This window comes from Capra hircus, chromosome 16 (assembly GCF_001704415.2).
Source record: "Capra hircus breed San Clemente chromosome 16, ASM170441v1, whole genome shotgun sequence".
Taxonomy (NCBI): domain Eukaryota; kingdom Metazoa; phylum Chordata; class Mammalia; order Artiodactyla; family Bovidae; genus Capra; species Capra hircus.
The window spans coordinates 24,708,706-24,732,055 of record NC_030823.1 but is presented as its reverse complement, the minus strand read 5'-3'; the positions used below and the strand labels follow the sequence as shown (position 1 = coordinate 24,732,055).

At 37.3% G+C, this 23,350-nt stretch overlaps 1 protein-coding gene across 8 annotated transcripts; it reads right to left on the bottom strand.

Annotated features, from left to right (window-relative positions):
- BROX (BRO1 domain and CAAX motif containing) lies at positions 3,917 to 23,311 on the bottom strand. 8 transcript variants are annotated; one of them, XM_018060187.1, is made up of 15 exons: positions 22,930 to 23,311; positions 22,348 to 22,420; positions 20,819 to 20,953; positions 20,401 to 20,517; positions 17,095 to 17,201; positions 16,689 to 16,785; positions 13,308 to 13,403; positions 12,232 to 12,304; positions 11,142 to 11,247; positions 10,376 to 10,465; positions 8,748 to 8,833; positions 7,911 to 7,992; positions 7,414 to 7,564; positions 5,903 to 6,062; positions 3,917 to 4,682 (listed from the first exon to the last, which is right to left on the bottom strand). In XM_018060187.1, exons 4-15 carry the CDS (start codon positions 20,499 to 20,501, stop codon positions 4,596 to 4,598), a joined length of 1,236 nt encoding a protein of 411 aa, XP_017915676.1. In that variant the 5' UTR covers positions 20,502 to 20,517; positions 20,819 to 20,953; positions 22,348 to 22,420; positions 22,930 to 23,311; the 3' UTR covers positions 3,917 to 4,595. The 8 variants fall into 8 exon arrangements, with proteins under 8 accessions (XP_017915676.1, XP_005690552.1, XP_005690555.1 ...); XM_005690495.3 differs by lacking the exon at positions 20,819 to 20,953; XM_005690498.3 differs by lacking the exon at positions 22,348 to 22,420.

The window sequence follows — 23,350 nt, the reverse complement described above, 5'->3', positions numbered from 1 at the left end:
CCAGCCAGGGTGGAAGGGGTTTTACCTGTGTGCTCCCCGCTTTATCTCCTGCCCCTGCAGTACCTGACACAGGCGGAGCTCAGTATTTGTTTAATACGTGAATCATACAGTCAATTCACTTTAATGGGTGGGGGAAGGTTCTACATGAGATTGGAAAAATAAGAGCAGCTTTATAATTAGTTCCTGATGTTGAAATGGCTACCTTATTTTTCATTACACTTACACACTCATTACATTTCAATTAACTCCTTCACAGAAACACAGCATGCTCAGCCGTAGCAACAAAGTAGCACAATACTTCTACATCTTGGCATTTAACTTTGGGAAGGTATAACACCTTAAATTTCCTAGAGTTCTTTCAGTTTTCATTAATCAAAAAAAAAAAAATTTTCACATGAATCTGGTTAATGCAGAAGAGAATTGGCATTGGGTAACTACCGAGAGTTTATCAGCGCTGTTTATAGGGGCCTGCGGTAACCCCAGCTCCCTTCTTTTTCCGAGGGGGTTGGGAGAGCAAGCCTTGAAAGGACAGGACAGTTGAAGCCCCACTTCAGAGGGCAGAGGGCAGTATTCACTCCCAGCTTCTCTATGCCATTTCACCCGAGGACATGGGCCCTCTCCAATCAGTGACTCACCCCAGGCAGGCAGACTGAGGAGTTCTGAGGAAATATGAATAAACGAACAGTAGAAACAAACCACTGCTCCTCTTTGAGAAATGCTGACAGAAGATCACCTGGCAGGACTTTTCCGTTAATCTTTATTTTCAGTACTAGACGCTGTACATGCACCCAAACACCATGGGTAAGTGACGTTACTAATATACCTGTGCTATTGGGGTATTTTACCTGCCCTGTTGGGGTATTTGTCAACTTTTCTTACATCCTAGCAGATGATCTAGGAAATTTGTCCAAAATTCTGGAGGCGAGCAGCCTGGGAGCTCCAGCCACCTGAGGCCCTGCCCAGCCAGCCCCAGAAAGCTGAGGAATAGCTTGAGGCAAAGGACCAGAGATGCTGTAGACGGTATCAAGCCAATGGGTGATCCAACATTTTCTCTGAGACTCACCTCAAGCGCATCACAGGCATCAGATACCTTGAATTGCGTGATAGCTCTAGCCTTTTGGATAAGCACAGCCCAATGTCGTTTTTTCTTCTATGGTTCACAGTAGGCTCTCCCTCCAGATTAACTATTTTAATCTCTATAGTTTACTACAAAAAGTTTTTCTTAAACAAAAATGTAAATTCTAATCAAGTAACTCAGTCTTGAGATACAAAATTCAAGTAAACCAAATGACACGTTTACTTTTACGTACATACTGAGATTAAAAATGCCTTATTTTCTATACCATGATTACTCTAGAAGGCAATACTTCTGAATTATTTTGAGTACATTTATATAGTACTTTAAATGCCACCTCAAAGCTCCCAAAGTTCTCTGCAGAATATTGTAGTGATAAAGTCCCTAGCTTAGTTCACCACAGTACACAAGACTGCAGCATGCTGGCTAATACTGTGAATAAGACACATGTAGGCTGGAGACTTCCCTGGTGGTCTGGTGGCTAAGACTCCACACTCCAAATGCAGGGGGCCTGGGTTCGATCCTCGGTCAGGGAACTAGACTCCACAGGCCCCAACAAAGAGTTTACATGCTGCAACTAAATATATCTCATGCCACAATGAAGATCAAGGATCCTGAATGCCTCAACTAAGACCCAGTTCAGTTCAGTTCAGTCGCTCAGTCGTGTCCGACTCTGAGACCCCATGAATTGCAGCACGCCAGGCCTACCTGTCCATCAGCAACTCCCGGAGTCTACCCAACTCATGTCCATCAAGTTGGTGATGCCAACCAGCCATCTCATCCTCTGTCATCCCCTTCTCCTCCGGCTCCCAATCCCTCCCAGCATCAGGGTCTTTTGCAACCAAATAAATAAATATTAAAAAAGAAAAAGACTATATGCAGGCTGATTTGAAACCTTACTTCGAAATTAAAAGGTAAGTACCAGTAAGCCAAAGAAGAAACTGAAGAGGTCAAGGAGCATTGAATATTTTAATGAATTCATGTAGCATAAAGCAACAGATACAAATGCATGTCATTTTAAAATATAACTGTAAAGAATTATGATTTTACATTGTATGAACCTTGTTACCAGCTTAATAAACATGAAAAATATTTATTGAAAAACAAAAAATTCTAATGAAATTAGAATAAAATCACTTTTATTTTCATAAATAAAGAAGATAATTCAGTGTATTAACACCTTTAGCAGGATGTTAGCTGTCATGATCTGGTTTAAACTAAGTATGCAACAGTTAACACCAACAGATACATCTCTCTAAGATGTTCATACAACTTCGTTACATCTGTTAACTTCCCCAAATTTCCAACACCACTTTCAAAGGACAGTATATATATATACATAAATATATAAAATCTGATAGTTTAGTCACAAAGTGTCATGTTTGCTGAGTCAACGGAATATTTACTATCTGCTTATGTTGAAATTGCCAATTAAATGTTAATACCAGTATTTACTGCATTTTACAGAAGCCCTGTGCATTTATTACGTTTTCATTCCACATATAATAGTAGGACCCATAGAAATGTCAATGTGAAAATTTAGTAACTAGGCTAAATAAGCACTAGTTCCTAAAATAAATAGATCTTAGGCCAAGAGTAATAAGCCGGAATCAAGTACTGTTTAAAGTTTTATCAGTAAATGGCAGAAAAGCACAGAAAATACAGTGAAATTAAAGTGTCTTTTTCTATAAACAAAATAAAACTAAATGTCTGCCCAGTTATTACTTCACTTATTCTGGAAACTGCAGCTTCAAATATTAAGTGTAATACAGCCAGGAGTAATTAGCATTTGCATGTGTTAAAAAACACACCCTGATTCTATATAGCTTTTTTCCCCAAGAATATAAACTATGATTTAAATAATCATTTATTTGAACACAATACTGATTCAGATAGGCATAATATATTTACTCTTCCTGCTGCTGCTGCTGCTAAGTTGCTTCAGTCGTGTCCGACTCTGTGCGACCCCATAGACGGCAGCCTACCAGGCTCCCCCGTCCCTGGGATTCTCCAGGCAAGAACACTGGAGTGGGTTGCCATTTCCTTCTCCAATGCATGAAAGTGAAAAGTGAAAGTGAAGTCGCTCAGTCGTGTCCAACTCTTAGCGACCCCATGGACTGTAGCCCACCAGGCTCCTCCATCCATGGGACTTTCCAGGCAAGAGCACTGGAGTGGGGTGCCATTGCCTTCTTCCTAATGTATGTTTATTCCTATCTCAATACTTTGTGCAGATTTTACTTGTTTCTCACAGAATTGCTGTGTAGATTCAAAGGTTTATCTATGTAAGTGCTCAGCACAGTGCCTAGCATGGAGTAAGCTCTTAACATATACTACTATTTCTATTATTTGAACCAACCTGTCATTTATAATAGAAAAATTAGCTAACACCCTAGGAAACTCAAAGGAAGATAAATCTACAGGGGTGATCCTTGTTAAAGTATTAAATATCCACTATTTCCCAGAATTGTGTATATACTAAACTATTTCAAATATTACAAGCTGTTTTTAAGATATACCATATCTGTTGGCTAAGTTTTTGCTATGGCCTTTGACCTAAAGCATTACAATTCTGATAAGGTTAAGTGTTATTAGAAAACTATATAAAAACCACTTACACTGAAATCAGGTTAACAAAGGCATTACTCTAACTTCTGCAACAAAGAAGTAGAGATTTACCAAGTATAATTCAGGACAACCTATTTTGTTTAGTTTTCAAGTTCCTTCTTCTCATCATGCAATATATGACTTCTACAAAAACATTTCACTGTCTTCTCACATAGAAACACTAAGAGCTGTTACAAAGTTCTGTCCCCTAGGTAAAAAAAAATCCACTACAAAAACTACTTTAAAAAATATTGTAGGTTTGTTTATTGAGGCTGAAATGAAGTGCAGGGCTACCAGCAGAGGAGTTAAGTTTTTGGATGGTCTTAATATACCTATAAACGTAATGAGTAAGTTATAGACTCCAACACGTGTAAATGATTTGGTATGAAGATTTTTTGATCCTTAACTGAAAGTAATATTTTTCCCCACCAGAAAAGATAACTGACATGGAATATAACAAGTCTGTGCTACCAGCTGACATAATGGAGAGGGGAAAAAACTATCTGTTAAAAACTGATTCTTGTCATTCTTCTGGTATCAAATAAGAGGAAGGAAAATAAATTTTTCTTTGTGAAGATAGAAAAACACCTGAAACCACATGATTCTGGCCTATAGTGTTTAACCTGAAACTGACTACTACCCAGATGTTCGGAGAAAAAACCCAGTCCCCAAATATGCGCTTTAGAGGTGCAACAAAAATTGTCCACAGGTTGTCCTGATTCAAAAGGAGTTTGGAAACAAAGTAGAAAACATCCCTACTGTGTTAGAAATCAAGAATAAACTAAAGGAAGATTCCCTCTGAATGTACTAAATTAATCTATAGGCTTTAGAGAAGTCATTGCAAGATACATGAAGTTCCACGGTTTATCCTATTCACTGGTACAGAAATTCAAAGTGCACACTGGATCAATGTATTTTAGGAGATGTAGCACCCAGTGTCTTTTTGAGGTTTGATATCTGGTTCTTTCACAGGTTTCACCACTTCTTCTGGTTTGGGTTTAGCCTAGGAAGAAAGAAAAATACAGTGTAAGTACATAAACTAAGATCTGGCAAACAAACACTAGGTCTATTCTATTTCACACTAATATAAAGGGGATATATTAAAATGTATCACTGAGACTACCAAAGCTGTGCCAGAAGCTACATACCAACCAATTCAACTAAAGACAAAACAGAAAGCAACATTTTCACTGAAGATGCAAACCTGGATGGGCAGGCAAAAATCAAGCTAACGGTATCCTTAGTCTTCCTGAGGAGGGGGAAACTGAGTGACCGATCTGTGAACGTGGAACCGTTAAGTTCAAAGATAACTTGTGACACTAACAGGCTACCTCTCAGGACTATTTTAAAAGGCTGAACAGGATGCAAAAATTGCTATTTTTAGGAATAATGGTTTTAGTATGGGTAGAAAACTATATATAAAAAACAAAACCAGGAACTTCCCTGGTGGTTCAGTGGTTAAGAATCTGCCTTCCAACGCAGGGGGGACATAGGTTCAATCCCTGGTCAAAGAACTAAGATTCCACAGGCCTCAGGGCAACTAAGCCCACATACTGCAATTACTGACCCTGTGTACCACAACCAGAGAAGTCTGTGGACCCCAACAAAGACCCAGTGCAGTCAAAAACAGTCATACAATTTTTAAAAAATTAAAAAAAAAAAATTTCAAGGAAGGGGCTATGTCTGCAAAGTAATTCCTATCCCTTTTCTTCACAGACCTCTTGTCTTTTGGTAGCCAAACCTCAAAACTTCCACTTAATCTACCATTTTATTTAGCACACTAAGATATACTTAAAGATATAAATGAATAGAAGCAGTTTTATTTTGCCCCTGGATGATTTCACAGAATGATGAAATTAGGTCAAATCCTCAAATAGCATGCACTATGCCAAGTCAAAACCAACACTGCGATAGCACTATAAACATTGGATGAGACATCCTTTTAAGACCCGTCTTCCCACACTCCTCCTAAAAGAGGCTCTGACAAACTGTAAAATGGCAAGATAATGTGTTGAAAACATATCCGTCAACTATGTAAGAAATCAGAAGACAACTGAGGCCTAGAGGTTTATCTCAGAGTTCTACAGTAGATTTTACACAAAGCACTGTAATTAGCTAACGTAACATTTAGACAAACGTTATCTATTTAGAGAACAACATCAAACTGTGAAGTCTGAATTCTCTGAAAATTCTGTGAATGAATGGAAACAATCCATCTCATACACTGTCATCCTTGGGTCTTTTGGTGAGATCAAAAGCAGCCAATGTTTCTGGTGTCCAGTGCACACTTGGAGGAGGAAATTCGAAAGGTACAGGTTCTACGAGACCATAATTTGCTTTGAGTTCCAGTTGTGGGGCTTCTGTTGGAACTTTTTGAAAGTAACTGCAAAAAAAATATAAACAGCAATTCATTCATTCATTTTTTAACTATTTGAGTGTCTACCTGTGTCCAAAAGCCTATGCAAGAAAATGACGATTTAATATAGATTAACACAGAAAAGAATTTCTTGCCTCACATAGCTTACAGATAAGTAGGTGACGAAGTCAAGAAACCCTGTCAACTACAGAGCAATGTAACTGAAGCTATGAGGGATGTAGCGCGCTGTGAAAACACAAAAGAGGGGCAATTAACCCATTTTTGGGGGGTCACGGATGCTTTCTGAGGTGATGAACACTGGGCATGTTCAAGGAAGTGGAAGAGCACAGCATGACCAGAACTAGAATATAAAGGGAAGAACCCAAGAGACAAAATTAATTCTACCAGCTTACACAGGTGCTCTTCTACAGCTTGAACAGTGCTGATTTAATAATGGAAAACTGCTTGACAAAACTAGACAGGACTGATGGAAAACTGATTTCCCTTCTTTACACATGACCAAAACTAGAAGGAGATGAATATGTCAACAGAAGATAAGTATTAATATGTGCTTAACAGATGGAGAAGGGATGGCAGAGAAACAAAGGTAAGAGAAAGGACGGCAGAAGTGGGCTGAAGTTAACAATTCATGTGTATTTTAAAATCTGCTTTTATGGGTCATTATCAGAAGCAGAATAAAGTTAGTTTCAACATAAGTGAATTCTATCAACAATTTAAATGGAAAATTAATGCTCAACTTAAATGCAACTTGATATGAAACATATAGGAATAGAGATAACAAACTGTGGTATTATTAAACAATATTACTATTTAAACATTATAAATATAGTCGTCCCTTGGTATCTTTGGTGGATTGGTTCCAGGATCCTCATCACTGAAATCCACAGATGCTCAGGTTCCTTATATGCACTGAAGCAGTATTTGCATATAACCTACACTTCCTCCTGTAAACTTCAAATCATCTCTAGGCTGAGATACTTACTAGGTATTACATTCTTAAAATATCTATTAGAACGTAAAGTGAAAGTCACTCAGTCATGTCCGACTCTTTGTGACCCCAAGGACTATATGGAATTCTCTAGGCCAGAATAGTGGAGTGGGCACCCTTTCTTTTCTCCAGGGGATCTTCCCAACCCAGGGATTGAACTCAGGTAAATACTACGTAAATAGTGGCTGGCCTGCAGCAAATTGCAGTTTTGCTTTTGAGGACTCTCTAGAATTGTTTTCCCCTGAATATTTCTTTACACATCAGTAGTTGGTGGACTCACAGATGTGGAACCCATAGACTACAGAGGGCTGGCTGTATACACTATACCATTATCAATATTACTAAAATCATATATTGAGTTGTACTCACATAAATCCATTTTCTCGCTGACATTTTTCTAGAGTGTTCTTCACAAGATTTCCAAGTTTCCTAAAGAACAAGTGTCCCGAAGGTTTGACTGTTGGTCCAGGTCCTTTGGTTTCTCCATATTCTTTGCATAATGCTTCTGCCTTTGCATAAACTGAATGTGAAAGGATATAAAGTTATTTGATTATAATCAATTATTATACTAAATTATAATCAATTACATAATCAATTATTATAATCAATTATTTATACTAAAAACACTATTCATCAGAGATGCTCTTTACCTAGTGTAAGAGCAGTACCAACAATAGTGTTAAGCGGTAGGTAGGTATGTTCTAGAAGTTTGAGGTTTTTGAAGCACTTCTTTAGTTTCTTCAATACTTCCCTTAATCTCATTCCCTTTCATGATCTCAGCCAAAATCTCTTTTAACTGCCTATTCCTCTTTCTGATAAAACATTAGTTTTTAAAAGGGGAGTTAATATTCTGGTGGGATACTTACATTTTTCTGCTTCTTGGAGCGACCTGATTGCTTCACCACATTTATCACTAGCCAACAAAGTCTGACCATGATAACAATAAGCCTGATTAAAAAAAAAACACACAAATTTTTATTCATTCTCTTCTCAAATGATGCTTTTCACTGTCACTGTTTTCTATATGCATCAGATAAAGAAATGCTTTTGTCCACTGTTGGAAGAATCAATGCAATCCCTTCTTTCCTTGAATAAGCTAACCCCCATCTCTGTTGGTATACAGAAAAAAAACAGGGCAGAGTGAATAAAGGAGGGAAATTACTAAGCTAATGCAGAGGGGAGAAGGAAGGAGGACTTTGAGATTAAGGACTAACCAGGTTTTAAGAAAAAGTTGCCAGCCTAGAGTAGGCTATTTACTCTTCAAATATCTACATCAAATCTGGGATTGCACATGGTGTTACGCAGTGTGTCTAAAAGCAGATTATAAGCTATAAGAAATTTTATTAATGATTCTTCACCAACCCAGGTTGGTATATTGCATGGTTAAGTCTTAAGATTAGAATTAGTAAATACCTTTCCCAATGAACAGGACAAAATTATACAGAAGTCTTATGAAGTCTGCAGAAGGTTGCAGCTTAAGTGGGTTTGAATCAAACAGCAATTCCACTGCTATAACCCAGCTCTACATCATCTCCTTCCACCCACTTTACTCCACAATGGTTGCACTGACTGTCAGGGAACATTTACTGAGAGCTGTCTATTATTTGTAAAATGCTAACGAAGAGCCTGGACAAATGACAGAATTGGCACTCAAGGGGCTCAAGAGACAGTAACCCACATTGTTTTGGGTGAAAAATACTTACATAAGCTGTGTAGAAACACATTTTCAAGTGAAGATATTTTCTCCATTTAGCAGAGTATGCAGGCTCCAAACTGGATAAAGCATGATCTAAGGTTACATTTTAAAAAGCAAAATATAATTTCACCCTGATTCACTAGAAGACTTTTAGTTCATGTGTTCAGATGCTAAAAGCAGAATGCCATTCACACCTGAAACTCAAGCATTTACATTTTAAAAACTTTGCTTTATTTACAGTGATTCATTTTCCCATAACTATCCTTTCACTACACAGTAAGACAGGTTAAATACCAGGGCACCTCTTTGATTTGATGATTCATGTAATTTAAGTTGGAGATAATGATAAAAATAGAAATGACTGAGAACTTCAAGAGAAATATGAATACTATCAGAGTATCTCTTTTAAATATTTTATATAAACAGCAATACAAAGAGTACTCTAGACATCCAAGTCAGAAACAAGGATACTCTCCTAACCCTTATTCACCACCCCACCGCTGCATCTTGTATAAAATACGCATGATCATATCTCCTGCCCAACACCTCTCCAATCTATTTCTTCCTCTCCTGTCTTTGTCAAAGCTTTCATTATTTCGTCCATAGTACTTAGGAAGAAGTGATTATGGTCAGCCTTACTACTACTTCACTAGCAGGCCCATTTTTCAGCTTGCAATGATAGGGCTCTTAAATTCAAACCCAATCAAGTCACTTTTACTTCTTTTAAGGAGTTCATCAGTTTTATCTTTTAAGGAGTCCCAAACAGCTACTGAACAAAGGCCAAACTTCTTACACAGGCTTATGAATCAATTTGTAATCTCACACATGCATACTTTCCTACCCTTTGCTCCTACCACTCATTCTGTTTCAGCTAAGAGCATCTGTCTAAAGGTTCCAGAATGCACTAAGTTCTTTCTTATCTCTGTACGTACTACAAAATTTTCTTATCTTTCCATAAGCTAAAGCATTCAAGCAAACCTAGAATTTCTATTTCAAAATCAGGCTAAACCACCAACTTCCTTTAGAAAGCTTTCTCTAGCATACCCAGATCCTTTAGGTTTTTATTTCACCCCTGTAACAACACCTTTTTCATGCTATAATAATGTGGTTACATGTTTTTCTTCTTTCCTAGGCTGCGAATTGGTACACTCAGCAACTAAAAGGGTACCAATCCCATAAACAGGAACATATGCATGTTTCTTAAGTGACTGAAAAGAAAACCAGATTGAGAAGACCTGAGCACTAATCCCAGCCTCATACCTGCAAGCTGTTAAATTACAAATTAGTTATGCTAATTCTCTGGATTTCAGTTTCTTGTCTAAATAAGGACAGTAATATAAAGTTATAAAGATCAAAAACACTTCAAAAGAAAAACAATTGTTTAATTATTAGACATAACTGGTTAAGAAGAACAGCACTGTCCTTTTCACTAGACGGTATGGAGCCTATCAACCGTGAACATCTGTAATTCTTTTCTTTTAAAAAAGAGTAATAAAATAATAAAATAATGTACATATTATTCCAGCTTTGCAAATGATGAAACGATCTGAAAGTCCTTTGATTTTGCTTGTTGCCTACTAAGCCAACAGCTTACTGTGAAAACCTAAAGACTAAAAAACAGAACTGTAAACTTACCAGCTTTCTGATAGAAATTGGCTGTTTCATATGCCAGAGCAGCAATTAGTCCAGGAGCATGTTTCAGCTCAATTGCTCGAGCAATTGTTACTATAACCAAAACACAATGAAGTGTATTGTAGGATTAAGTTCACTTGCATTCACCTTAAGTTCAATTATAAAAGCAAAAGACAGTCTCCTATCTATCAGGATTTTAATCCATGTAAGTTTTTTGTTAAAAGTTTTAACATGAAAAGTAAGCTATAGAAAATACAAATGTAAACAAACCAAACACTGAGTTTGTTGGTTCTGGTATCATTTCCTTATGTAAATCACTAGCTACTTAGTACTCACAGAAAACCACTGAATCGCATGATGTAAGAGGAAACAAATACTTTCAGGGCACTAGAGTTTGAAATAAAGAAGAACAAAAGCCTATGGAGTCTCATTATTTTCACATAACTCTTTATTTCCTGCCATTCAAAAGTGAAGATTTCAAGGTAAGCCAAACAGTGGAAGAGAAAAAAAAAGCTGGTGACACAAAGATGAGTTGCAGACTTAATTTTATGCTGCCAGAAATGCATGAAATCAGACTCCTCTTAACAGTCATTAAACTGTAAGTCCTTTCCTGCTAACGAAAAATGGAGGCAATGCTAAAAGTCATTCCTCAGTATAAATTTTCCAAATTCTGAAACTTAATTCCAGATAACTGATTTTTAAAAAGGAAGAGTGAAATGCTAATTCTTCAGCAACAACAGCAACAAAAATCTTACAATATTTAGGATACCTTCTTGAGCTTCAGCCTGACACTGGATGATGTAAGCTTCTATAAGTCGTGCCTCTAAATCCCGCCCCTTTTCTGCAGGTGTAATGAGCTTTGGGATATGACTTTCCTGAGAGAGAAAAACAGAAACAAAAAACAACAAAGAAGCCAAATTTTAACTCAGTTGTTAGAGATAAAGAAAATGGAAGTTATGAGACACCTGATTTGGGAATTTATCAGAAATTTAGGGTACAAATAAAAATTGTGTATAAAGGAGCAATATGAAGCTTACAGAGAATAAAAGTTCCCGTACACTGAAATTTTAAAGCTTTTTTATAAACTTTTGTAAAGATAAATTCAAGAGCAAAATCTGGGTCATAATAAATTGCTTAGATATGCAAGTCATATTCTCAATTTAGAAAATGTTTCACTGACATGGTAACCTAGTTCCCTTTTGCATGAGAACCAGAACTGTTTATTCACATTACCACTAGTAGATACAAAGAAGCTCAATTCTGTAGCAGACTCAGGATCACAGCTCTTTCCATCACCATAAATCTATCTCATCATGAGAAAGTGCAACACTGGCTTCCAGGAGGCTTCAGTAAATACTAGTTTAATTAGAATGAAGTGGGGGTAATTCTGGTTGGAAAACATTTTAGTCTTTTCCCTTATTCCCATCACATCTCCAAGAAATTTAATATAATTAGCATATACTGACTGACCTGCTAGCATTTTCACTCTAATACAGAGAATATACTCAGAAAATTCCATTTTGCAGAATCATGAATACTCCTGGCAAGTGAGGCAGACAGCAAGGAGAAATGCTGAGAACTATCAACTTTTGTGTTTTGCTTTCTCCTATCTTTTCAGAAGAGACAGAAAAACAAGCAGTGAAGTACCACCTGCGTCATCTAATTGTAAAAGTCATGGATGATTTTCTGAAGTGGAGACAATATTGTTACTTGGGTGCACTCGTCAACAAGGTACTTAACATAAGGAAAACAACACATACTAGTTCTTTTTACATGATTAAATAATTCCTTCATCCCAAGAAGGAAATAAAAATTATTTCAACAATTAAAGTATTAAGAATATATTCTATTATTGTTACCTTTAAATGTTTAAAAATCCCAGCTGCAATTTTTAAGCTTCGATGGACTTCTTTTGCTTCATCCTCTGTTATGCTGAAGGAGAGAGGTGACGTTAGCTACAGGATGAATCCTGCTTCTGGCATTAAAACCCACAACTAATATATTCTCATAAAACTGCAAAAGTCAATCGTGTGTTTTTTACTATGTTTTCTTCCTTTTAAAAAATCTGACTTAACACTTAGAAAACTAAAAAATGCACATGAAAAATATCCAAAAAGAAGAGATGACAAGTGAAAAAGAGCTCCTGTCTAGGGGTCTGAACAAAGGCTTCTTGCTTTTCCTTCCCCATAATTTTCATACATAAACAAGCATAAATCAATATACATGTAAAGCATGCACATACTTGAAAAACACATACATACACAGTATTCACTCTACTCTTGTTTTAATCACCTAAATTACTTCAGACACTATTTTACATCAGCACATACAATTCAACCCCATTTTTAAATGGCTGCATATTATTATTCCCATGTTCAGCTGTATCACAGTTGGTAGTTGCCAGTTTTCTATTGCTAACATTCACCTGTACTCTTGTAAAAATTGTATCTCATTTTATTTCAATCCCTTAATCCTTCAAAACATCTTTCACATACTTATAAGCCTTTGTCTTTCTTGGTGAATTGCCTGTTTATGTCCTTTGCTTATTTTCAGTTGATTTGTTGGTCTTTTCTCTGTTGATTTGTAACAGCAGAGATTATAAAAACAATCTGTCAGATGTTCCACAATTTCTTAGGCCCATCTGTCATTTGTTTTAAACTCTGTTTATGGTTCTTTTATGTAGTCAAATAGTCAACCTTTCTCTCTTCATAGTTTGAGGTTTTAGTTATAAAGACCATCCCCATGACAATATTATTAAAACTGTTTTTGCTTTTAACAGCAGGCTCTGTGATTCTGGTACTTAAAAATACCAACATTATGAGGTAACCTTACATTTATCAGAAGTGGTACTTTAATCAGTAGGCTTTTTTAACCATGAGGCTTGAAATATTTGAAAAATAGTACATATGCATACAACCCTCTCCTTTTAACTTACTTTTCTTTTCCAGCCAGTCTTGAAGCATATTTGGTATACCATAAAGCAACATTAAATCCCATGGAAATTAATTCAAAAACAGCATCCTGCTGGGCACTAGAATTATAAACATGATCATTAAGTACTATCCATGATTAAGACATCTCTATATGAAGCCTGCTATAAATCTTACCCAAAATCATAGCACTAAATACCCACTGAAAAAACGAAGAGAGTCCTTGTATTTAATACTGGTGGGGAGATAAGACACAAGCACACATATAATTAGCAATAAATGACTATGGGGATGGGGGTGGTGAGAGAGAAGCTCAAGAGGGAAGGGGTATATGTATATTTATGGGGGATTCACAGTGTTGTACAGCAGAAAGCAAGACAACACTGTAAAGCAATTATCCTCTATTAAAAACAAAAATTCAAGAAATGACAACATGAAGGTCCAGTATGTACTTCCTAACAGTAAACATGAGAACAGTGGTTCCCACAGGTTACTGTACACTGAACAGCTTTAAAAACACAGATTTCTGGAACTTATCTTACAAAAAAAAGTCTAGGAAGTGTGCAGAATCTGCGTTTTTAACAAGTATCCTGTTGCTTCTGGAGCAACTACCATATTTTAAGAAAACAGATTTCAGAGGAAAGATTATAGGCTAGAATGACTGAAGGCTTACTGGTATAAACAGAATTTGAACTGTGCCTTGAAAGATGGCTAGAAGGGAAGCACAAAGACATCCCAGATGAAGGAATGACACTGTTAAAGCACAAGAAAGGATAAAGATTTTTCTGATACCAGTGACCTAACTAGCGTGATTGAAGTTGCCAATTTATAAAGAGAAGTCAAGGAACAAGAGAACTAAAAGCCAAGATGTGAACCTGCAGAAGACTGTGAATGCTAAGTCAATCAGTATATTACCCAAAAAAAGGTCTTAAAGATAAGCATATTTTACATCTTGTTTCCTTCAGATTCTATCACTAAACACAACACAAAGATGGTAAAAAGCTTATAAAACAAAGAAGATAATATTTTTGTTCCCTACTGTTAAGATCCTGAAAATTCTTCATACATTACTGTATTTCTCTCAAATGATTAAGTAAAAAACCAGAATACCCTTACATAACCAGAAGTAATACCCTTAATATACACACATAATACTAACGATACAGAAAAATTATTCAAAGGGAAGAAACTAGAATTGTGACTCTGCTTTGTACGTTTTATTTAATTGTTGTCTCCATCTTAAAATGAACAGAGACATGGAAACTTTTTAGATTAAAAAAAAAGATTCATTACAAAACATATAATTCAAAAATGACTTAAAAGTGATCCTGTTTAATATGCTATAACATCAAAATATGACAGTTATGAACAAACGCCTTAAACGTTTCTCATGCCAAAACAAATTTAATGCCAAGTTTAAGAGCTTATATTTTTCAGCACTGAGAGCTTTCCAATGAATTAGGTCTTGTAACTACATGTAGTAATTCCAGCAATGGTGACCCAGGAGGCATATCAAATGTGTGACTTTACCTTTAGTAATAGAATAGTTTTGTTAATTTATATAAAAGCCTCATGAAGAGCTCTCTCTTGCCCACCCCTTGTTTCTTTCAATCTACCTTGCTCCCGAACACTCCAGCTACTTGATACTTTTCAGATCAGATACACTCACAGCACACTTTCCATTGAATAAGCAGCAATCAAGGATAAAATAACTTAAAAATCTCAGATGTACTGAATCATCAACATTATAACTTAAGACCTTTATCATATAATTAATTCTTCACCGTCTCATAAAACTATGCTGAGAAATGTTGTTAAAAGGAATAAAAATTTAGCACAGTAGGAAAAACTGTCAAATTTATCCAATGGGAAACACTTTAGAATCTGCCAAAGTTTTGTAATTTAATGATAGAGCTTTGATTCTTTTAAAGAAAAGTTTTTAAGATAAATATTCCTTCAAGTGTAGACGAAGTACAAAGGGGTACATAAATAAAAATAGAAAAAGAGAACTTACTCAGAAAACCTTGGTATCCCAAAATGTTAAAATTTGGAAGGGATTCATGGTCCCTAACTTCCTACCCAGTTTATGAATTCCACACACAATATTCCAAAGGAACAAAGGAAACTAACATTTACTGAATGTCTATTCAATGTCTGACATTACATTAGTCCCTTAACGTAAGATTTCCTATTTTGCTGCTCACAGAAGCCCTATACCTATAACCCCAACATATAGCTGAGGAAGCAAATATTCACATAACAGAAGCTCTGCGGTTGCATCTCCATGTGTATGAATCCAAATTCCACACCCCCTCCACTGTGATGCCTGCCCTGGCTGTTCAGCAATCCCCATTTTCTTCCCTTCTGATTTAAAAAAATGGTCACTCTAAAGCACATCGAGACATCGAGATATATGACAATTTAAAGAACCCAATGGTGAGTTTGGGGAAAGACTGGATACATGTATACGTATGGCTGAGTCCCTTCACTGTTCACCTGAAACTATCACAACATTGTTAATGGCTATACCCCAATACAAAACAAAAGTTTTTTGGAAAGAACACCCAGAACCCAATGGTGTTTTTTAAAAAAAGGTAGTTAAAAATTCAGCATGATTATAATCAGCTTCCTGTTACAATCTAACTAGTCTCAGGTGACTGATAAAGTTTTGAGGGGAAGTTTTTAAAAACAGCAGAAACACTCAAATTACAGAAAAATAAACATAGTACTGTGAGTCTAAAAAGTATGGAGCTGGGGTGGAATGAGGGAGGAAAAAAGAGGGAGAGTGACCGAAGACCTCTGAACTCTCCATCAGAAAAGAAAAGGAAGGAGAAAGCAAAACTCAGCTCTGCTTGAATGGAAGCAAAGGCCAATTTTGGGAATGCAGATTTCAAATTCTCAAACCATTCTTTGTGTATTATTAAAAGTCAAGGCTGTTAAAATGGATAACCAACAAAGACCTACTATACAGCACATGGAACTCTGGAGAGGGGGTTTGAGGGAGAATGGATACATGGCTGGGTCACTCTGCTATTCACCTGAAACTATCATTACCATTGTTACTACCGTTAACACTGTTAACTGGCTATGTCCCAGTACAAAATATTTTTGGTGTTAAAAACAAAAAAAGCAAGGCTTCACAATTCTAGTTAACATTTAACATTGATTATCTCAAAAACAGATGTGATCCAGGAGAAACAAATTTTGCTTTTACTTGATAAAGACTGTATTAGAAGTTTAGGTCAACATTTTTTCATTAATTTCCTGAGAACGGAAAATGCTGACCAGGTTTACATTTTGTTTCTTTAATACCGAAGCTATGAGTTAAACCACTGTCTAAATAGTTACAAAAATGGTTTCAATTTAGTACCGTTGATGCTGCTCACCTTGGAACCTGTCCCTGCAATGTGTCAGTCCACTTGAAATTTTGAATGTATCGTAACTTGCTTTCTTGGGTAGATTCATCCAATGAATTAATGAAACCTAGAAAAAGGAAGACAACATTTTAAATTTTACAAGAAACAATGAGTGTTCTCTTTAGAACATTATTCAGATGACTTTTTCAGGTACCTGAAAGAAACCCCCAACCCCTCTCCCCTTCTCCTAAGGTAACATAATATGAAATATACACACATTTAATCTTCAAAATGTTAGAAAGACCACGTACCACCTTTACATTTTCACATTTCTGAAACTCAAGCATACCAAAAGATATAGCCTAGAAGACTGCTTAAATTTGGACTTCTCCATAGCTGATTTTTTAAAAACTTAAATTCATTTGAATAAACTAACCTTGTAAAAGTGAAAAATACGAATCTGCTGCATTTTTCATCATTTCTGGATTACAGCTCAAATCAGTGAACAATTCAAGCAATCGTGCTCTAGATGATCTCAGGTCACTTATGCGAGACAGAAACAGATAGTAAAGTAAGCTATGTTACAATGAATCTATGTAAATATGGCTAAAAAGTTTCAACTGTAAAAGCTTAAACACAGGTACACAACCCTCCTCTAAGTCCTTTCTACAGATACAGGAATGAATTTAATTAGGACTAACAATGGAGATAAGTGAAATTTCTAGTAATGATTGTTTTAGAAATTATACTAAAATAAGTTCAGTCCAATTAAAGGGGTAAATCATGAATGCAATTATGTAATAAAAAAATGCACTCCAAGTTTTAATTTAAAATAATCAAACTAACACAAGCATTTAAGATGGGAGGAAGGAATTAAGAATGAGTACATTAATCCATCCAGTTCACAATAATAGTTTTTTGAAAATTTAACTTTTGTGTATAATTTTAATATCCTCTTAAAATTTCAAAGTTTGACATTTGACATAAGTACAAAATCATATTTTAAAATTGCATTCTATAATACAACACACATAAATATGCAAAAAAAATGAGACCACTAGTTATTTTAAAAATGCTCCCTCATCTCCTGGCTCCTTTGATTCTCTGCAGCAATAAATGTGGCAGACACTTATTGTTTCTTTCCAAAATTCTTTTCTCCCTTGATTCCAATAGCACTAAAATTTCCAATTCTCCTCTTATCTCTACAAGTTACCCCTCTATTTTCTTCCATGTCCCCTTTGTATTCCCACCTCCAACAGCGTTCAGTCTTTGGCTCCCTGCTCTTCTTTCTTCTGAGGTCTCATCTACGAGGACGGCTTTACATCTAATCCTAGATCTACATCGACGGCTCTAACTTGGTCCTGTTTTAGTTCTCCATCTAATTTCAGAAGGCAGCTTGCTTAGTAAGGGATCCAGAAATCATTTACACAGAGAAGGACTGAAGACAACTGCGTGTGAATAACTAAAGAAAGACTAAGCTGTAAGCAGCAAGAGGAGGGACTGTATATCCAGAACTTAGTAAGTGCCTGGAATAGAGCACATACTCAAAATTCTTTCTTGAGTGAAATAATACTAACATTTCAAATACTTTTAAGATTCAGAAGAACTGTAACATAGCAGTAATATTTAGAAGGGAGCACAAACTTAATCCTGTATGGTCCAGATGGAGTGTTTATGTATTGGTACTAACTCTAAGGAGGCTGATTCAAGAAAGTATATACCAACAACTATATGCAGCTGACCAAAAATGGGATGGGCTACCTTATGAATCTGCCATTGTTGGCTTATTTAATTAAAGGCTGGGAGGGAGTCATTCCGGACTACGAAAACAATTTGAATCCTTAAGGCCTACTCTAGGCTCAAATATTTCGCCAGCTATTTCCAAGTAGGCATTCAGTCATTACCTGAAAACCAACTTGTGTGAAGTTAAATTCATCTTAAAATGACAAAATTTGAGAAAAGTGCACCTTAGAAGTATCTAATTTAGGTTATTAACTTTATAGATGAGTAACTAGACCCAAAAGAGTTAAAGAGACCTGCCCAATGCCACAGATGAAACAGTTAAGCTGGGACCAATGTCTAGCAGGTCCATATAGACAAAGCTATGGTTTTTTCAGTAGTCATGTACAGATGTGAGAGTTGGACCGTAAAGAAGGCTGAGAACCAAAGAACTGATGCTTTTGCGCTGTGCTGCTGGAGAAGACTCGTGAGAGTCCCTTGAGCTCAAGGAGATCAAACCAGTTAATCCTAAAGGATATCAACCCTGAATATTCATTGGAAGGACTGATGCTGAAGCTGAACCTCCAACACTTGGGCCACCTGATGCGAAGAGCTGACTCACTGGAAAACACCCTGATGCTGGGAAAGATTGAGGGCAAAAAAGAGAAGAAGGCAGTAGAGGATGAGATGGCTAGATAGCAATACCCACACAATGGACATGAGCAAACTCCACGAGATGGTGGAGGACAAAGGAGCCTGGCCTGTTGGAGTCCATAGGGTTACAAAGAGTAGGACACAACTTAGCAACTGAACAACAACAACAGTCTAGGAGTCTAAGATTAGGGCTTGGCAAACTACAACTTATAACTTGTTTTTATATGCCCCACAGCTTATTTCTGTAAAATAAAAAAGAATAATTCAATTGTGACTGTGTATAGCCTGCAAAGCCTAAAATATATACAAATGTATACAGTATTTAACCCTTTACAGAAAAAATTTGCTAACTCCTGATCTAGATCAATACGTCAGTTTTCCTACCTTCTGCTCTGATTACTTCTTTCCACTAAAAGCAGCAATTCTTTTAATTTTCCTTTAATGATACCACCAATGTCTTGATCATCTAGGTTCTAAATCTCATACACTGAATTCTTTTCAGCTTTTCAGAGCAAATCAGTCAATCTGGCAAGTTGACATCGCCTTCAAAATCTCTCTTATACCTATCTCTTTTGTTATATCTCTTGTATCTCTCTGTATCTCTTGTATCTATCTCTCAGCGAAACTGCTCTATTCACATTCCCTAGAACAAAGGTTTTCCTAACAGAAACGACTTTCTCCTCTCCCTTCTTACTATCTAAGTTAGGGATCAGTAAACTCTTTCCGTAAATGGCCTGAAGATAAATACTCTAGATCTTGTGGGCCATAAAGTCTCATTTGGGAATACTCAACCTTATTGTAAAGAGGGAAGGCACACAAAGACAATCTGTAAATGGGGAGGGGGGTGGCAGCTGTGTTCTAATTAATAAAATTTTATTTATAAAAACAAGCTGTGGGCCAATCTAAAGGACACAGTCTGGCAACCCCGATCTAAGACATACAATTCATTTAAATCTCAGTTCAAGTCCTCTCTCCTACTGAACAACCTGAAGGCTATTTCAGGTCAAAGGGAACTCTCTCCCCGCTCAGAACTCAATTAATTTACTATCCGGTCAATATCCAACAATATCCAAATATGACTTTGTGGAGTCTCTTGTACTGCTGTATCTTAACGCTTTAATTGTAATTGCTTTAGCCTCTTCAGGACTCACTCACTGATCTAAAACTTAGGACCCAGCTTAAATAATCTATGACTTAACTCTCCACACATCATTTGTAAGTTGTCAGACAGGACTTCAAGACTAAACAACAAGGAGTCTAAGGTTAGGGACAGCGTGTTACATACTTCTGCACTATTCACGGCCCTATAAAAGGACCCTGTACCTAAGAGTGGCTCAATCAGTATTTGTGGAGATGGGCTAACACTTACCTGCAAATTTTTGAAGCACCAGGGCCAGTGACTACACCATAGTAGTTAAAAGAGACAGGAGCTGTGGCTTTTAATGGGTTCCTATGAAACCAATGTGTCATTTTCTCCAGATGTTTCCTACTGACAAAAATGTATAAAAACTAAAACATTTAATAAGCAATGTAAATAGTACTAAAATATTAAGTAAAAATTTTAAATTACCATAGGATACTTTCATATAAAAACATATAAAACAGACATATATAAAAAATACTTCACTGCCACAGTCAACCTTGTTTCAGTTGTCTATTTATAGCAGCCTATGTTTATTTAGGTAAGGCGTATAAAAAAAAAAGTATTTGGAAATATGCTCACAGTAACTGCAATGTTAAACATGCTGGAGCCATAATGATTAAACTCTACTGTGTATAGAAATCACCTTGCGCCAAGGGGTGGGAGTTCTTGTTAAAAATGCAGGTTCTGATTAACAGTCTGGGGTAGACCTCAGAAGTTGATGCTGCTGGTTCCCAGTCTACACTTTTGAGTAGCAGAGCACTGGACTTTGGTTGGACAGCTGAAAATATAACAGGCATAGGACCAGGAAAATGTAATTCCAAAACAGGTTCAAATGGCGACCCCTATTTAGACTGCCAACGTTACTTGAAAGAAATAGGCCTTAAATTAACTGTATTTCCCATGTGATACTGCTGAGGCCAACTAACTGGGTATAGCATGTGTTCTATAATAAATATATTTTTGACAGAATAGCAAATAAGAATCAATGTATGCACGTGTGCGTGCTCAGTTGCTCAGCTGTGTCCAACTCTGTGGCCCTATGGACTGTAGCCCACCCGGTTCCTCTGTCCATGGGATTTTGCACGCAAGAACACGAGTGGGGTGCCATTTCCTCCAAGAAGATCTTCTGGATCCATGGATCAAAACCATGTCTTCTGCGATTCCTGCACTGGCAGGAGGATTCTTTACCACTGAGACACCAGGGAAGCCTAAACTAGTATACAGGATGGATAAACAACAAGATTTTATTGTATAGCACAGGGAACTATGTTCAATATCCTGTGATAAACTGTAATGAAAAAGAATATGTGTATGTATAACTGAGTCACTTTGCTGTACAGAAGAAATTAACACAACATTGTGAATCAACTATGTCAATAAATTTTAAAAATATATCGATTCTTAAAAACCAAAACATTTAAAAAACTACCTAAATGAAATTCCAACTTGAAAAAAATTAAGTTTCACACCTTTCCGGTAAAAAAAAAAAAAAGTGTGTCCCACTTGCTTAAAAGTCCTTGTGCGAATAGTGAAGATAATACAGGAAGGCAAAGCTGAAAACTTAAATATGGCAGTTAGATCCCAGAAGGAGAAATTCGGTGAGATTTAATTAATTTGAAAGCATTATACAATGTTGTCAATTAACTTTTCTTATTGGGAAAAAAGCGTGGGCTGCTCAATGTAAAAAATACCTACTTTAGGTATCTCCCTTACTATATTTAGTTATTCATGGCAAAACCGCCTTTGGAGAGCAGCAGATATTTAAGGAAGAGAAAGTGCATTGTGCACCCAGTGAAAAATTGAGTAAGTTCACTTATGACTCAACCCAATTAACAAGGGCTTCAAAAATATATAACCTTCTAAACATCATCCATTTAAACCTCCTTTATAACGTATGTAAACTAATACAGCATCTCTGTACATATAAACCAAGCCTCCTAGAAATTATGGCACACAATACACTTGATTGTGAGTTTAAATTTTTCACAAATACTATTTTAGCGCGCCCTCCCACTTAGTGGCTGAAAATGTTTTACGTTCCGTACACTTTTACTCTAGGAACGAAGAGGGTAAATACTGTGTCTTCTGCCCTTGCCCGATCTATTCCCGGGAGAGACTCGCAGTCCGGTTTTCAAGAATTCGAAGGGTGGGGTAGAAAGACGACACACCCACCTGCAGATGCAAGGAAAGGTGTCTTTAAAGCCACGCAGCACAACAGTCTGATCGAGCCTGCCGCCGAAACCGGCTGCCACAAGAAAAGTCTGATTACCGACAATGGTCCCCCACTCTGGAGACCCTGGGTCCCCGAGTCACCTACCGCCACCAGAGTACCGAAGGTCCACTTCCTGTTTACCACCCAACCTCTTCCTCCGGTGCCCAGTCCAGTTGAATGCCGTGACCTTGCGCAGGCGCATATCCTAGCGAGCCCCTCCTGAACAGACATTTTTGTGGAAAGCCGATACTACCCAACTGGGAGAGGCGGACAGAGGTGCCTAAACAAACCCCTACGTACAGTTTACGAGACACTCCGACTGCTAGTGGAGATGCGGGCAAGGGGATTCAGCGAACCTAGCTTGTTACTACCAGTGATTCGTGGGGCTAACGTGGATTTTCTTTCTCTCATTTGTTTGAAGGCACTAGGAGGAGACTTTTGTAGACCACTTATCCGGGAGTCTATGGAACCTGTGTAAAAAGGCTTGACCTATTGCTTGGCACTGTGGGGAGACGACAGGCCCAGCCTCCTAACATACTTACCAGATTCCTCGGAGTCTGTACAGCAGTCCTGAGGGAAGAAAGGCAATGTCCGACTCCTCAAACGAGAAAGGAAGGCAGTCGGCAAGCCGGGACTACCGAACTAGAGCGACGGAACCAAGCCTGCGCGAGCCACGGTCACGTGCCCATGGCGGCCATGACAACTACCGAGGCTCGGCGGTGTGCGCCGCCTCGGTAGTGAAGGCTGCCGCGTTGTCGCAGCCCTCTTAAAAAAACTTCGTTCCTCAACCCTTTTAAAGATATTGCTCCATAGTCTTTCCTCGTGAGCTGCGGTCTTCTTTAGAGACAAAGAGCATGGCTGGCCGAGCCTCCTAAGCCGAGAAAGAATTCCTCAGTAGCAATGGCAGCCAATTGGGGGAGCGGGGCGGCCTCAACCTAACCCGGGGCGGGGCCTCGGGGGCGG